Genomic DNA, 18227 nt, shown 5'->3' with positions numbered 1-18227 from the left:
TGTTTTGGGAACCAGGAGTTCTGCTAATGACATTGTGTGTGCAGTCTATCCCTGCCAAATTTTCATTCTAAATACCAAATATCGCTTCTTCCCTTCCGAGCCCTGCCGTATGTCTAAACAGAACTTTTAGATTTGGGGAATCGTTGCACTCAGAAGAAAGTGGGTAACTAACTCTGAGGTCCACTTTTTAGTTTATCCTCTTGCAAAAATGAAACATTTGGGGTGAAAGAAACATTTTCATGAAAAATATCAATATGTTGACCTAATGGTATCAAATTCTGCGTAATACCTGTGGCTTTAAAATGCTCACTACACCTGTGGATACAATCATTGAGGGGTGTAGTTTCCAAAATGGGGTCACTTGTGGGGGATTTCTGCTGTTTATGCACTTTAGGGGCCTTGTAAATGTGACATGATGCCCACAATCTATTTCAGCCAAATTTGTGTTCCAAAATTAAAATGGTGCTCATTCCCTTCCGAGCCCTGCCCTGCAAGTGTAATTTCCGTTAATAAAATGTACTGCTTTTGCTATCACGCTGGACTATGAATCGTCGATTTGTATCCCATGACGAGTTGTCAATCTGAGTCTGTTTACATTAACATGATTGATATACGGTACTAATGTATAACCTTGATTTACCTACATTGAATGCACCATGCTTTTGTTAGGTTTATTAATCAAAGCTTGTATTGACACTTGTGCATACTGTGGTCACCATGCAATGAGACATTGAGATGTTGTGCCTGCTCCAGATTACATTGTAAAGTCCAAGCACGCACAAGGAGAGATAGCCAGGCTGACACTCTTAAATATCAGAGCAGAACTCTGTTTATTATAGCATCATTGGTCACTCTTTATATAGGCATTTACTGGACATGCATTGTAGCAATATCATTGGCTCAGCTCTACATACGTGCTGGCATTAGCATATATACTACTCATTGGCTAAAGTTAATATCAACACCTACCTTTTAAGGGTCTAGGAGTGGTACTCGCCTCTTTACTTTCCTATGCGTTATTTCTAAGTCCCGTTAGACAAAGGCATGCACGGGACTCTTAATCTAAACATATACAATCAGACTCTATCCTGCAAAGCAGGAGATGCACGTAGAATGACCAAACTGGAGTCAAGATTAGTGATGAGCGAGTATGCTCGTTACTCGAGATTTCCGAGCATGCTCAAGTGTTCCCCGAGTATCTTGGGCGTGTCGTAGATTATATGAGTCCCCACAGCTGCATGATTTGTGGCTGCTAGACAGCCTGAATACATGCAGGCATTGCCTGTTTGTTAGGGAATCCCCACATGTATTCAGGCTGTCTAGCAGCCGCAAATTATGCAGCTGTGGGGACACAAACATAATCTCTGATCACGCCCAAGATACTCGGAGAACCACCCGAGCATGCTCGGAAATCTCAAGTAACGAGCACATTCGCTCATCACTAATCAAGATAGTTAACCCCTTCCTGACCTTTGACGCATACGCTGCGTCATGAAAGTCTGTGCCAATCCGACCTATGACGCAGCGTATGCGTCATGGAATGATCGCGTCCCTGCAGATCGGGTGAAAGGGTTAACTCCAATCTCACCCGATCTGCAGAGACAGGGGGAGTGGTGCTTCAGCCCAGGGGGGGTGGCTTCACCCCCCCGTGGCTACGATCGCTCTGATTGGCTGTTGAAAGTGAAACTGCCAATCAGAGCGATTTGTAATATTTCACCTAAAAAACTGGTGAAATATTACAATCCAGCCATGGCCGATGCTGCAATATCATCGGCCATGGCTGGAAATACTGAAGTGACCCCCCCCCCCCACACCCACCGATCGCCCCCCCAGTCCTCCGTTATGGGGTCTGGTCCCCTCCGTCCGCCTGCCGGCTCCCCCGTCCTCCTGTCCGCTCCCTCCTTGTTTGGATTCCCCCCCCCTGTGGTCCGATTACCCCCCCCTGTGCTCCGATCCACCCCCCCACCACCCCTTTATACTTGCCGATCCTCCCGGTGTCCGTACGTCTCCTCGCTGGGCGCCGCCATCTTCCAAAATGGCGGGCGCATGCTCAGTGCGCCCGCCGAATCTGCCAGCCGGCAGATTCCTTACAAGTACATTTTGATCGCTGTGGTAGGTTCTATCACAGCGATCAAAATAAAAAAAATAATAAATAAACCCCCCCTTTATTACCCCCATAGGTAGGGACAATAATAAAATAAAGAAAATATATATATATATATTTTTTTTTTTTCGTTTTCCACTAGGGTTAGGGTTAGGGGTAGGGTTAGGGTTACGGGTAGGGTTAGGGTTAGGGGTAGGGTTAGGGTTATGGCATGTGCACACAGTGCGGATTTGGCTGCGGATCTGCAGCGGATTGCCGCGGATCCGCAGCGGATTGGCCGCGGATCCGCAGCGGATTGGCCGCGGATCCGCAGCGGATTGGCCGCTGCGAATTCGTAGCAGTTTTCCATCAGGTTTACAGTACCATGTACACCTATGGAAAACCAAATCCACTGTGCCAATGGTGCGGAAAATTCCGTGCAGAAACGCTGCGTTGTATTTTCCGCAGCATGTCAATTCTTTGTGCGGATTCCGCAGCGTTTTACACCTGTTCCTCAATAGGAATCCGCAGGTGAAATCCGCACAAAAAAACACTGGAAATCTGCTGTAAATCTGCAGGTAAAACGCAGTGCCTTTTATCTGCAGATTTTTCAAAAATCGTGCGGAAAAATCTCACACGAATCCGCAACGTGGGCACATAGCCTTAGGGTTAGGGTTGGAATTAGAGTTAGGGTTGGAAATAGGGCTAGGGTTGGAAATAGGGTTAAGATTAGGCTTGTGGTTAGGGTTACGGATAGGGTTAGGGGTGTGTTGGGGTTGCAGTTGTGGTTAGGGTTGGGATTAGGGTTAGGGTTGGAATTAGGGTTACGGGTGTGTTGCGGTTAGCGTTGTGGTTAGGGGTGTGTTGGGGTTAGGGTTGTGATTAGGGTTATGGCTACAGTTGGGATTAGGATTAGGGGTGTGTTGGGGTTAGTGTTGAAGTTAGAATTGAGGGGTTTCCACTGTTTAGGCACATCAGGGGTCTCCAAACGCAACATGGCGCCACCATTGATTCCAGCCAATCTTGCGTTCAAAAAGTCAAATGGTGCTCCCTCCCTTCCAAGCCCCAACGTGCACCCAAACAGTGGTTTACCCCCACATTTGGGGTACCAGCGTACTCAGGACAAACTGGGCAACAACTGTTGGGGTCCAATTTCTCCTGTTACCCTTGCAAAAATAAAAAATTACTTATCATAATTTTTGAGGAAAGAACAATTATTTTTTATTTTCACGGCTCTGCGTTATAAACTTCTGTGAAGCACTTGGGGGTTGAAAGTGCTCACCACACATCTAGATAAGTTCCTTGGGGGGTCTAGTTTCCAAAATGGGGTCACTTGTGGGGTGTTTCTACTGTTTAGGCACATCAGGGGCTCTGCAAATGCAATGTGACGCCTGCAGACCATTCCATCAAAGTCTGCATTTCAAATGCCACTACTTCCCTTCCGAGCCCCGGCATATGCCCAAACAGTGGTCTACCCCCACATATGGGGTATCAGCATACTCACAACAAACTGGGCAACACATATTGGGGTCCAATTTCTCCTGTTACCCTTGTGAAAATAAAAAATTGCTTGCTAAAACATCTTTTTTGAGGAAAGAAAAATGATTTTTTATTTTCACGGCTCTGCGTTGTAAACTTCTGTGAAGCACTTGGGGGTTGAACGTGCTCACCACACATCTAGATAAGTTCCTTGGGGGGTCTAGTTTCCAAAATGGGGTCAATTGTGGGGGGTTTCTACTGTTTAGGCATATCAGGGGCTCTGCACACGTAACATGATGCCCGCAGACCATTCCATCAAAGTCTGCATTCCAAAACGTCACTACTTCCATTCTGAGCCCCGGCATATGCCCAAACAGTGGTTTACCCCCACATATGGGGTATCAGCGTACTCAGGAGAAACTGGACAACAACTTTTGGGGTCCAATTTCTCCTGTTACTCTTGCAAAAATAAAAAATTCTGGGCTAAAAAATATTTTTGAGGAAAGGAAACACATTTATTATTTTCATGGCTCTGCGTTATAAACTTCTGTGAAGCACTTGGGGGTTCAAAGTGCTCACCACACATCTAGATAAGTTCCCGTGGGGGTCTAGTTGCCAAAGTGGAGTCACTTGTGGGGAGTTCCTACTGTTTAGGCACATCAGGGGCTCTGCAAACGCAACCTGACGCCCGCAGAGCATTCCATCAAAGTCTGCATTTCAAAACGTCACTACTTCCCTTCCGAACCCCGACGTGTGCCAAAACAGTGGTTTACCCCCACATATGGGGTATCAGCATACTCAGGAGAAACTGGACAACAACTTTTGGGGTCCAATTTCTCCTGTTACCCTTGGGAAAATAAAAAATTGTGGGCTAAAAAAATCATTTTTGAGAAAAGAAAAATTATTTTTTATTTTCATGGCTCTGCGTTATAAACTTCTGTGAAGCACTTGGGGGTTCAAAGTGCTCACCACACATCTAGATTAGTTCCTTGGGAGGTCTAGTTTCCAAAATGGGGTCACTTGTGCGGGAGCTCCAATGTTTAGGCACACAGGGGCTCTCCAAACGCGACATGGTGTCCGCTAATGATTGGAGCTAATTTTCCATTCAAAAAGCCAAATGGCGTGCCTTCCCTTCCGAGCCCTGCCGTGCGCCCAAACAGTGGTTTACCCCCACATATGGGGTATCCATCGTACTCAGGACAAACTGGACAACAACATTTGGGGTCCAATTTCTCCTATTACCCTTGGGAAAATAAAAAATTCTGGGCTAAAAATCATTTTTGAGGAAAGAAAAATTATTTTTTATTTTCACGGCTCTGCGTTATAAACTTCTGTGAAGCACCGGGGGGTTATAAGTGCTCACTATGCATCTAGATAAGTTCCTTGGGGGGTCTAGTTTCCAAAATGGGGTCACTTGTAGGGGAGCTCCAATGTTTAGGCACACAGGGGCTCTCCAAACGCGACATGGTGTCCGCTAACGATTGGAGCTAATTTTCCATTCAAGAAGTCAAATGGCATGCCTCCCCTTCCGAGCCTTGCCGTGCACCCAAACAGTGGTTTACCCCCACATATGAGGTATCAGCGTACTCAGGAGAAATTGCCCAACAAATTTTAGGATCCATTTTATCCTGTTGCCCATGTGGAAATGAAAGAATTGAGGCTAAAAGAAATTTTGTGTGAAAAAAAAGTACTTTTTCATTTTTGCGGATCAATTTGTGAAGTACCTGGGGGTTTAAAGTGCTCACTATGCCTCTAGATAAGTTCCTTGGGGGGGTCTAGTTTCCAAAATGGGGTCACTTGTGGAGGAGCTCCAATGTTTAGGCACACGGGGGCTTTCCAAACGCGACATGGTGTCCGCTAACGATGGAGATAATTTTTCATTCAAAAAGTCAAATGGCGCTCCTTCCCTTCCGAGCCTTACCATGTGCCCAAACAGTGGTTTACCCCCACATGTGAGGTATTGGTGTACTCAGGAGAAATTGTCCAACAAATTTTAGGATCCATTTTATCCTGTTGCCCATGTGAAAATGAAAAAATTGAGGCTAAAATAATTTTTTTGTGAAAAAAAAGTACTTTTTCATTTTTACGGAACAATTTGTGAAGCACCTGGGGGTTTAAAGTGCTCACTATGCTTCTAGATAAGTTCCTTGGGGGGTCTAGTTTCCAAAATGGGGTCACTTGTGGGGGAGCTCCAATGTTTAGGCACACGGGGGCTCTCCAAACGCGACATGGTGTCCGCTAAAGATTGGAGCCAATTTTTCATTCAAAAAGTCAAATGGCGCTCCTTCCCTTCCGAGCCCTGCCGTGCGCCCAAACAGTGGTTTACCCCCACATATGAGGTATCAGCGTACTCAGGACAAGTTGGACAACAACGTCCATGGTCCAGTTTCTCCTTTTACCCTTGGGAAAATAAAAAAATTGTTGCTAAAAGATCATTTTTGTGACTAAAAAGTTAAATGTTCATTTTTTACTTCCATGTTGCTTCTGCTGCTGTGAAACACCTGAAGGGTTAATAAACTTCTTGAATGTGGTTTTGAGCACCTTGAGGGGTGCAGTTTTTAGAATGGTGTCACGTTTGGGTATTTTCAGCCATATAGAACCCTCAAACTGACTTCAAATGTGAGGTGGTCCCTAAAAAAAATGGTTTTGTAAATTTTGTTGTAAAAATGAGAAATCACTGGTCAAATTTTAACCCTTATAACTTCCTAGCAAAAAAAAAATTTGTTTCCAAAATTGTGCTGATGTAAAGTAGACATGTGGGAAATGTTATTTATTAACTATTTTGTGTCACATAACTCTCTGGTTTAACAGAATAAAAATTCAAAATGTGAAAATTGCGAAATTTTCAAAATTTTCGCCAAATTTCCGTTTTTTTCACAAATAAACTCAGAAATTATCGACCTAAATTTACCACTAACATGAAGCCCAATATGTCACGAAAAAACAATCTCAGAATCGCTAGGATCCGTTGAAGCGTTCCGGAGTTATTACCTCATAAAGGGACACTGGTCAGAATTGCAAAAAATGGCCAGGTCATTAAGGTCAAAATAGGCTGGGTCATGAAGGGGTTAAATAAATCTTGCTCTCACAATACATTGACTATATTTCTGTTTGCAGCTTGTGCTAATTATTCTTTGTAATACGGTGCCATATGGTGCTGGGCATGCTACCGTATAAATCTCCACTGGATAACATATGTTTGGAGCTATTTATCTCAAAAGACTGTAACTAATGAGCATTGACCAGTGTACAATAGTTTGGTCTTTGGTCAGAATGCGTATATATCATTAAATGTATTAGCTCTCTGCTGTTTTTTTTTGCAAACAATTCAACCTGTCTTATTTTGGCAGAGCATTGATGAAGTTGGCAAAAGTGATCTTGGCCGTAAAATCCGTGAGGGAGTTGAAGAGGCAGCAAAAACAGCCAAACATTCAGCCGAGTCAGTGAGCAAAGGAGGTGAGAAGCTGGGCAAAACAGCGGCTTTCAAGGTCATCACTCAGGTAACGTTGCAATACATCAGGTCCCTTTGGTATATTACTGTAGTGATATATTTTGGAGTTATAAAAGACCCATTCCTAATGGCTCATATCTTGCCACATCACGATACTACCTCCGTGAGCTGTAGCACATGTCAGAAACTGCAAAGCTAATAGCCACACAATTATTAATGTGTATAGAAGGGTTTTGTTTTTTTTTAAAGAAAGCGCATTTATAATCTTTTCATTTTTATAAAAGTCATTTTATTAACATTTTATAAAAGTCTTGTGACTTTCCACCCCAATCACCCAAACTTACTCTGACCCAAAATATAATGATCTGCCTGAATTCGTAGTTTAATCTTTAATATTTGCGCTTTTGCTTTACCTCTGATACCACAAGCCATAATATTGTAATTTTTCCATTGACACAGCCATATGAATTCCAAAATTCCAAGTAAGCTGAAATTGCAAGTAAAATGCAATTCTGACATGTGTAATGTTAGTTACTTTGACTACGTGAACTCATGACGTATTGTACAAACACTTTCCATTGATACTGTAGAAAGAATATTAAAGTTAAAACAAAGCAAATTGTTTTCCCGCTAATTACACTAAATCTCTGGCTGTATTCCAACTGGTTGTGAACGATCGCCTTGCAACCCCATTTAGGGATTGAATTTCCCCTCCTCGTTTTTTGGCCAACTCATTGAACAAACTAATAATCTCAATTTACATAACACAGTTTTCAAAGATTGAAAGAGAATTTTTTCACTCGCTTTAATGATTTCATGCACAGTGGCAGCTGCCATCTTGGTTCTTCTTTTAGACCCAGGCATAATACACTGTGTAATATTTATGAGCAATCAAGCTCCTTTAATTCCCACTGCAGCCCTTTTTTATCCCTTTGTTAGGGATCATGTATGTGATTGGATTGAATGTAGTTACTCACCAGTCAGCATCTTCATACTTTTTCAGCCCTGCTTTAGCACCATGTAACGGCTTTTGTAAGCCAACGGATCGCCGTGTGTTCCAGAAGTCACTTTTCTCAATACAAAGCCTAGGGAACTCCGAACTAGGTCACTACAGAGTTTCGTTTTGAATTCCCATAGACTTGCCTTGAGACGATTTAAAAAAAAAAACAACAACCAATGTGTGATTTGGCAGGTCACGTGGTACTGGAGGCGGGTGGAAACATGATCCCTAACAAAGGGATTCAAAATAAATAATGAACTCTGTAGCGGTGGTTTAAATGAAATTTTGTAAATGGGACATAAAATGTATTTTTCAGTTATTGCTTTAAAAAAAATAAATGGTTAAATAAATGCAAAAAAATCAGTCTAACGTGACTGGGAAAAAACCCCAACAAATATAAGCAGGTTGATACCTGGAAAGTTCTTGCTTGTACTCCTTCTGAATTGCTTGGCTCCATTTTTTATAGGGTGTAGAAACTGTGAAGAAGGAGATTGATGAAAGTATCTTAGCCCAAACTGGGCCATATCGGCCACCATCTAGGTTGAGGAAGCGGAGTGAATTTTCAGGAGAGAAAATGAGTGAAGAAAAGATATTTGAACCTAACGAGTGAGTAATGTAGCGTATATCTGCAGGTATCTCAGCAATTAGTTCTTTTAGGGTATGTTCCTACATAAAAACTGCAGAATTATTATCGAACTGTCCGTATTAACAGGTTACTCTTTAGCTAAAAATAAAGAAAATGTTAAAAAAACAAACAAACCCTGCAATGAAATCCACAGCAGTAATTACGAGTGTGGATTTGGGTGCAGAAAATGTGTAGGTTTTCGGCTTAATTCACACTACACGTTGCAAACACTGACATTTGCAGCAGAAATTGATATGCTGTGGGTTTTATACCCACTATGCAGGTAAATTTCTGAAAAGCATTTTTCTGCAGAATGAGAATGTTTAGTTACGGTGCACCCTATTCACATTACTAGGTCCGAAATAAGCAGAGATTTTTCTGCAAGTGAACCTACACCTGAGAATCCACTGCATTTACATTAAGTAATAACACTTGTTGCAACATGTCTGACTATTCAGTAGCTGTCGCTCAAGGAGGAGAGCCCACCCTGCTAGAAACCAGGACGTAAGGCTCTGAACTTCTCAGGAGACCACTTGAGAACACCCCTTAAAGGGAACCTGTCATGTAAAAAAAAAAATGCTATTAGGCTGCAGATGTGGGGTTAATCTTCAGCTTAATAGCGTTTTGAAGCTGCCTGAGATGCTCACTGCCGAGAGGATATGGACGTTATTTTTCCCGGCAGGTTCGGGCTGTCAGCTGTAGGTGGATGTTTCAGTCATTGCTCAGTGTACAGTGAGCGGCAGCTGAAAGCACAGTTACCCCCGGCCCCACCCCTAAGACTGAAAGCCCGAGCCTGCCGGGAGGAATAAAGTTATTTTCCTCCTGGCAGCGAGGCTCTCAGTGCAGGCAGCTTCAAAACGGTATTATCTGCAGGTCAATAGCATTTTCTTGCATGACCGGTTCCCTTAACCCCTTCGTGACATGCGCCGTACTAGTACGGCGCTGCCGGCACTGCATTAGTGCCAGCCGCAGTACTAGTACGGCGCCCCGATCACCGCGGTCTCGCGCTGAGCGCCGCGGTGATCGGGTGCGGGTGTCAGCTGTATATGACAGCTGACACCCCGCAGCAACGCCCACGATCGGCGCTGTCGCCGATCGCGGGCATTTAACCCCTCTGATGCCGCTGTCAATAGTGACAGCGGCATAGAGGGGGATCGCGCAGGGACGGGGGCTCCCTGCGCTCTCCCACCGGAGCAGCGCGATGAGATCGCGCTGCTCCGGTGACCTGGAAGGAGTCCCCGGATCCAAGATGGCCGCGGGACTCCTTCCGGGTCATAAGATGACCCTGCTTGCCGGCGTCTGCTGAGAATCCTCATAGCAGGCGCCGGCAAGCCTGTGGAACGTGCCTGTCACATCGGTGATCAGACCGAGTGCTATGCACACGGTCTGATCACCGATCTGTGATGTCCCCTCCTGGGACAAAGTAAAAAAGTTAAAAAAATTTTTTTCCACATGTGTAAAAAAAAAAATAAAAAAAAATTCCTAAATAAAGAAAAAAAAAAAAATATATTCCCATAAATACATTTCTTTATCTAAATAAAAAAAACACCACACAATAAAAGTACACATATTTAGTATCGCCGCGTCCGTAACAACCCCACCTATAAAACTATATCACTAGTTAACCCCTTCAGTGAACACCGTAAAAAAAAAAAAAAAAAAACGAGGCAAAAAACAACGCTTTATTCTCATACCGCCAAACAAAAAGTGGAATAACACGCGATCAAAAAGACGGATATAAATAACCATGGTACCGCTGAAAACGTCATCTTGTCCCGCAAAAAAAAAGCCGCCATACAGCATCATCAGCAGAAAAATAAAAAAGTTATAGCTCTCAGAATAAAGCGATGCAAAAACAATTATTTTTTATATAAAATAGTTTTTATTGTGTAAAAGCGCCAAAACATAAAAAAATTATATAAATGAGTTATCGCTGTAATCGTACTGACCCGAAGAATAAAACTGCTTTATCCTTTTTACCAAACGCGGAACGGTATAAACGCACCCCCTAAAAGAATTTCAGGAATTGCTGGTTTTTGTTCATTCCGCCTCCCAAAAATCGGAATAAAAAGCGATCAAAAAATGTCATGTACCCGAAAATGGTACCAATAAAAACGTCAACTCGTCCCGCAAAAAACAAGATCTCACATGACTCTGTGGACCAAAATATGGAAAAATTATAGCTCTCAAAATGTGGTGATGCAAAAACTATTGTTTGCAATAAAAAGCGTCTTTTAGTGTGTGACGGCTGCCAACCATAAAAATCCGCCCAAAAAACGCTATAAGAGTATATCAAATCAACCTTCATCACCCCCTTAGTTAGGAAAAATAATAAAATTTTAAAAAATATATTTATTTCCATTTTCCCGTTAGGCTACTTTCACACTAGCGTCGGTACGGGGCCGTCGCGCTGCGTCGGCCCGACATACCGACGCATACTGTGCAAGCGCCGCACAACGGGGGCAGCGGATGCTGTTTTTCCACGCATCCGCTGCCCCATTGTGAGGTGCGGGGAGGTGGGGGCGGAGTTCCAGCCGCGCATGCGCGGTCGGAAATGGTGGACCGTCAGCACAAAAAAAGTTACATGTAACGTTTTTTGCTGCCGGCGGTCCGCCACAACACGACGCAACCGTCGCACGACGCTTGCGACGTGTGTCAATACGTCGCTAATGTTAGTCTATGGGGAAAAAACGCATCCTGCAGATGACTTTGCAGGATGCGTTTTTTCGCCAAAACGACGCATTGCGACGTATGCAAAAAAACGCTAGTGTGAAAGTAGCGCTAGGGTTAGGACTAGGGTTAGGGTTGGGGTTAGGGTTTCAGTTAGAATTGGGGAGTTTTCACTGTTTAGGCACATCAGGGGCTCTCCAAACGCGACATGGCGTCCGATCTCAACGCGTTTGTTTGCGTTAAAAACGCATGCGTTTTTATAGAAAAAAAACAGAACACACACTGAAAAGTCACCCACCACCATCAAGGTGATAAAGGGATCCAAACCCTAACCCTAAACTCATCCCTAACCGTTTAATGAACATTTTCTGACAGTCATAGTGCCACGTATTTCAGTGCCACGTATTTCAGTGCCACGTATTTCAGTGCCACGTATTTCAGTGCCACGATATTTCAGTGCCACGATATTTCAGTGCCACGATATTTCAGTGCCACGATATTTCAGTGCCACGTATTTCAGTGCCACGTATTTCAGTGCCACGTATTTCAGTGCCACGTATTTCAGTGCCACGTATTTCAGTGCCACGTATTTCAGTGCCACGTATTTCAGTGCCACGGTATTTCAGTGAAATATCATGGCATTTACGTGAAATACGTGGCACTTATATACGTGGCACTTATATACGTGGCACTTATATGCGTGGCACTTATATGCGTGGCACTTATATACGTGGCACTTATATACGTGGCACTTATATACGTGGCACTTATATACGTGGCACTTATATACGTGGCACTTATATACGTGGCACTTATATACGTGGCCACTGAAATATCGTGGCACTTATATACGTATATACGTATATAAACGTATTTCAGTGCCACGTATTTCAGTGCCACGTATTTCAGGTTAGGGGTAGGGGTAGGGTTAGGGTTAGGGTTTTTTGGTTTTTTCTTGTTTTCTTGTGTTTTTCTATAAAAACGCATGCGTCTAAAAAAAACGCATGCGTTTTACCGCGATTACATGCGTTTTTTCACACATGCGTTTTTTTAAAAAACGCAAGTGTGAAACCAGCCTTACCCTTGGGAAAATAAAAACATGGGGGCTAAAATATAATTTTCGTGGAAAAAAATATATTTTTTATTTTCGCGGCTCTGCGTTATAAACTGTAGTGAAGCACTTGGGGGTTCAAAGTTCTCACAACACATCTAGATAAGTTCCGTGGGGGGTCTAGTTTCCAATATGGGGTCACTTGTGGGGGGTTTCTACTGTTTAGGTACATCAGGGGCTCTGCAAATGCAACATGACACCTGCAGACCAATCCATCTAAGTCTGCATTTCAAACGGCGCTCCTTCCCTTCCGAGCTCTGCCGTGCGCCCAAACAGTGGTTTATCCCCATATATTAAGTATCAGCGTACTCAGGACAAATTGGACAACAACTTTTTTTGTCCAATTTCTCCTGTTACCCTTGGGAAAATAAAAATGTGGGGGCTAAAATATAATTTTTGTGGAAAAAAAAATATTTTTTATTTTCACGGCTCTGCGTGATAAACTGTAGTGAAACACTTGTTGGTTCAAAGTTCTCACAACACATCTAGATAAGTTCCGTGGGGGGTCTAGTTTCCAATATGGGGTCACTTGTGGGGGGTTTCTACTGTTTAGGTACATCAGGGGCTCTGCAAATGCAACATGACACCTGCAGACCAATCCATCTAAGTCTGCATTTCAAACGGCGCTCCTTCCCTTCCGAGCTCTGCCGTGCGCCCAAACAGTGGTTCCCCCCAATGTATGGGGTATCAGCGTACTCAGGACAAATTGGACAATAACTTTTGTGGTCCAATTTCTCCTGTTACCCTTGGGGGAAAAAAAATTGCGGGCTAAAACATCATTTTGTGGAAAGAAAAAATGTTTTTTTGATTTTCACAGCGCTACATTCTAAACTTTAGTGAAACAACTGGGGGTTAAAAGTGCTCACCACACATCTAAATAAGTTCCTTAGGGGGTCTTCTTTCCAAAATGGTGTCACTTGTGGGGGTTTCCACTGTTTAGGCACGTCAGGGGCTCTCCAAACACGACATGGGTTCCGATCTCAATTCCAGCCAATTTTGCATTGAAAAGTCAAATGGCGCTCCTTCCCTTCCGAGCTCTGCCATGCGCCCAAACAGTGGTTTATCCCCATATATGAAGTATCAGCGTACTCAGGACAAATTGCACAACAACTTTTGGGGTCCAATTTATCCTGCTACCCTTGGGAAAATAAAAAATTTGGGGCAAAAATATCATTTTTTGTGAAAATTAATATTAATTTTTTTTACGGCTCCACATTATAAACTTCTGTGAAGCACTTGGAGGTTCAAAGTGCTCACCACACATCTAGATTAGTTCCTTAGAGGGTCTACTTTCCAAAATGGTGTCACTTCTGGGGGTTTCCACTGTTTAGGCACGTCAGGGGCTCTCCAAACACGACATGGGTTCCGATCTCAATTCCAGCCAATTTTGCATTGAAAAGTCAAATGGCGCTCCTTCCCTTCCGAGCTCTGCCATGCGCCCAAACAGTGGTTTATCCCCATATATGAAGTATCAGCGTACTCGGGACAAATTGCACAACAACTTTTGGGGTCCAATTTATCCTGCTACCCTTGGGAAAATAAAAAATTTGGGGCAAAAATATCATTTTTTGTGAAAATTAATATTAATTTTTTTTACGGCTCCACATTATAAACTTCTGTGAAGCACTTGGAGGTTCAAAGTGCTCACCACACATCTAGATTAGTTCCTTAGAGGGTCTACTTTCCAAAATGGTGTCACTTCTGGGGGTTTCCACTGTTTAGGCACGTCAGGGGCTCTCCAAACACGACATGGGTTCCGATCTCAATTCCAGCCAATTTTGCATTGAAAAGTCAAATGGCGCTCCTTCCCTTCCGAGCTCTGCCATGTGCCCAATCAATGGTTTACCCCAACATGTGGGGTATCGGCGTACTCAGGACAAATTGTACAACAACTTTTTTGGTCCAATTTCTCCTGTTACCCTTGGTAAAATAAAACAAATTGGATCTGAAGTAAAAATTTTGTGAAAAAAAAGTTAAATGTTCAATTTTTTTTAAACATTCCAAAAATTCCTGTGAAGCACCTGAAGGGTTAATAAACTTTTTGAATGTGGTTTTGAGTACCTTGAGGGGTGCAGTTTTTAGAATGGTGTCACTTTTGGACATTTTCTGTCATATAGACCCCTCAAAGTCACTTCAAGTGTGAGGTGGTCCGTAAAAAAAATGGTTTTGCAAATTTTGTTGCAAAAATGAGAAATCGCTGGTCAACTTTTAACCCTTATAACTCCCTAACAAAAAAAAATTATGTTTCCAAAATTGTGCTGATGTAAAGCAGACATGTGGGAAATGTTGTTTATTAACTATATTATGTGATATAACTCTCTAATTTAAGGGCATAAAAACGAAAAATTTGAAAATTGCTAAATTTTCATAATTTTCGACAAATTTCTGTTTTTTTCACAAATAAATGCAAGTCATATCGAAGAAGTTTTACCACTATCATAAAGTACAATATGTCACGAGAAAACAATCTCAGAATCACCAGGATCCGTTGAAGCGTTTCAGAGTTATGACCTCATAAAGTGACAGTGGTCAGAATTGTAAAAATTGGCCGTGTCACTTAGGTGAAAACAGGCTTTGGGGTGAAGGGGTTAAAGGAAATAAAAAGACTGACGGTGCATCCCAATACAGCAAGATGTGAGTGGCACAGGGAGATTGGGAGAGGGGTGGGTTGGAAGCAGTCTCATCCAAACTCACTCCACTGTGCCGTGCACACAGCAGTGGTCCTTTCCACATATTTAGATCGCCGCTGCTTGTGCTGAAATTCCTGAGAGTGTTCTGCGCGAGTGTGAAAAAGGTCATGATGTCACGCTGTACACCGTGACTTGGCGAACGCATGCGCAGAACCCTCCCATAGATTTTGGCGCTCGTGACAGCGATCAGAAGATGCAACAAGGACAAGACTGGTGATGATGATTAGCGCAGCGGACGGAAAGGGGATTGGGGAGTATATGAATTTATTTAAATTTTTTTTTTTGCGTTTTAATGGCCTTTTATGATTTAGAAAATTGGTGGTCAGCGACCTCCGTTTTGCTGAATCCGTGTTGAAGCTAATTGCAAAACAAAATTCAGCTTTTTGGTGAATGTGGATTTTTGTAAAATTTGAGTAGAATTCAAGTCTGCTCAGATTGATTTGCTCCTCTCTAGTGCGCATGGATATTTATATCTCTAGATTGCAGTCATTGTGCTAAAATCTCTGCCCTTGGAACCTGTCACCAGAAAAAGCGCTAATAACCTTCAGATATGCGGTTATTATGCAGGATAAAATGGGTATTAAGCTACCGAGCGCCTGCACGTAGCCGAAAGCTGCAGGGGAAAAAATGGACTTTATTCCCCCGCAGCGGTCCAGTTTGTCATCGTCTCCGCCCCTGACCGACACTGACTCTCATTGAGGCCAGCTTGTCAGGGCCGGGGGTGCAGTCACAGCCAATGCTCTGTATTCTCACAGCGGTGACCGAAGCCGCGCCGCCCCTGTGCCCGAACACGAATGCTGCCAGGCTAATAAAGTTTCATTTTCTCCTCCCACCGTTCAGCTATGTGCGGGTGCTGGGCAGGTACAGGTTTTTAAGAACGTGATTGATGCAACCCTGTGCCATTAACATCTGGTCCATAGCTAGTGATGGGCAGGGGAATGTGATCCCATTTGTTTTTTTACTGTGTACATTTGACCTTCCCTGAAGGAGAAACGCATCGAGAGGCACGTAGGACTTTATATGGCATTTTTTCACTATAAAGGCACAGCCTAGCGTTTATTACTGCTGAATGGGACATAATAATGCCAGGCCCGGATTCCCGTTCCTACCCATACCAGAAGTGAGTCGCTGGTTGGATATTCGACTGAAGCAGATTGCCTCTTACAAGATTTTGGTTAGACCGTTCCATCTTTATTTATTTATCTTACTGTCCATCCGGCAGTTATTTAGAGGCATTGAAAGGGATTTGACTATTGACATATAAAAATGCCTGTGATTTGATGACCACTGTCATGATAGCCAACTGGGTATGTGACCATGATTCTTATTTGATTTTTTTTCTCTCCCACCACTGTGGTTTAGATGGAATCAAATACTATGACTAGGAACTCTTGGTGTGTTTTTTTTACGAATCTTTGTGTGTTCGGTATATGGTTTTAAAGGGAAGGTGCCATAATAAAAAAATTTTTTTTACAGCAATTGAAAAAACGTAAAGAATTAATGTTTACATTTTCTTAAATATTATCATTTGTTTATAATTCAGTAAAATATGAAAAATAATTTGAAAAGGTTTAGCATTTCCACTCTTAAACACTAGGGGGAGCAGCTACTGAAATTTGACAAAAACCTAGTGTACAACTTGCTGACATTACTGCACTGCAGTAATTATGGGCGGAGTCTGCTGACGGGTGTGATGTCTCCTCTCCTCCCCTTCTCGGTGTTTGCTAAGGGATAAGAGAGGATGATATTCAGGAACCCAGTGAGCAGCCATTTTGTTGGTGATTGCAAAGTTATGCTGACAAGTAGACAGTCACAAAGGATGGCAGGCAGCAAGGATTCTGGGAGATATATGGTGGAGGGAGCAGTGTGACAGCAGCACAGAGTATTTCAGGAGAGCAGTGTGCTGGTGTATGGAGGCACCATGTTCAGTGCGCGGAGCAGCCAGGGATTGTACATAGAGCGCTGTCTATTATACACATGGATGGACCGTCTGCATCACACAAATCCAGGAAACATTTCTGCGGATTGATGGCCTGTTCTGATCCAGACTTTGCATGCAAAGACCCCATTCCCCTCCTCAGATCCTGTCTTCTCCATCCTGTCCTGGCGATGTGTGAAAGTGAGGCGACAGGCGCAGTCCGGGGTGATGCTGGAGAGAAATGTAGCCATAAAAATAAGGCCCTTCTATTCAGCTGCCTCCCCAGCCCTCCCCTGACTGCACCTAACTGGAGGTCATGCTGCCCCCTCTATTACACCAAACCCGTGTGCAGGTGCTCAGCCAGAACCACCCTAGAATGGGTCCCCTTTCTGAAGATAATACTGCCATTGTGTTCTCACATAATAACGCCATACAGATCACACATAATACTGTCCTATAGTTCTCACATAATACCATCATATAGATCACACATAATACCGCCATATAGATCACACACAATACTATCAAATAGATCACACAATACTGTCACACAGTTCTCACATAATACCGCCATATAGATCACACATAATACAGCCATATAGATCACACATAATACCGCCATAGTGTTCTCTCATAATACCACCATAGTGTTCTCACATAATACCGCCATATAGATCACACATAATACCGCCATATAGATCACACACAATACTATCAAATAGATCACACAATACTGTCACACAGTTCTCACATACCACCATATAGATCACACATACCACCATATACACTCACCGGCCACTTTATTAGGTACACCATGCTAGTAACGGGTTGGACCCCCTTTTGCCTTCAGAACTGCCTCAATTCTTCGTGGCATAGATTCAACAAGGTGCTGGAAGCATTCCTCAGAGATTTTGGTCCATATTGACATGATGGCATCACACAGTTGCCGCAGATTTGTCGGCTGCACATCCCAAAGATGCTCCATACAAGGCAGGATGGATCCATGCTTTCATGTTGTTTACGCCAAATTCTGACCCTACCATCCGAATGTCGCAGCAGAAATCGAGACTCATCAGACCAAGCAACGTTTTTCCAATCTTCTACTGTCCAATTTCGATGAGCTTGTGCAAATTGTAGCCTCAGTTTCCTGTTCTTAGCTGAAAGGAGTGGTACCCGGTGTGGTCTTCTGCTGCTGTAGCC

At 43.2% G+C, this 18227-nt stretch overlaps 1 protein-coding gene across 1 annotated transcript in view; it reads left to right on the top strand.

Annotated features, from left to right (window-relative positions):
* The window catches only part of TIMM44 (translocase of inner mitochondrial membrane 44), a 102441-nt gene that overhangs the window by 34662 nt on the left and 49552 nt on the right, over window positions 1-18227 (top strand). The window contains exons 5-6 of the mRNA XM_077273093.1: window positions 6913-7062; window positions 8480-8619. Coding sequence (XP_077129208.1) covers window positions 6913-7062; window positions 8480-8619 — 290 coding nt within the window. The remainder of the gene's footprint in view (window positions 1-6912; window positions 7063-8479; window positions 8620-18227) is intronic.

Source organism: Ranitomeya variabilis, chromosome 1 (genome assembly GCF_051348905.1).
Source record: "Ranitomeya variabilis isolate aRanVar5 chromosome 1, aRanVar5.hap1, whole genome shotgun sequence".
In the NCBI taxonomy this organism is placed as follows: domain Eukaryota; kingdom Metazoa; phylum Chordata; class Amphibia; order Anura; family Dendrobatidae; genus Ranitomeya; species Ranitomeya variabilis.
Note: the sequence above shows the minus strand (reverse complement) of the source record. Positions and strands in the feature narration are given on the sequence as shown.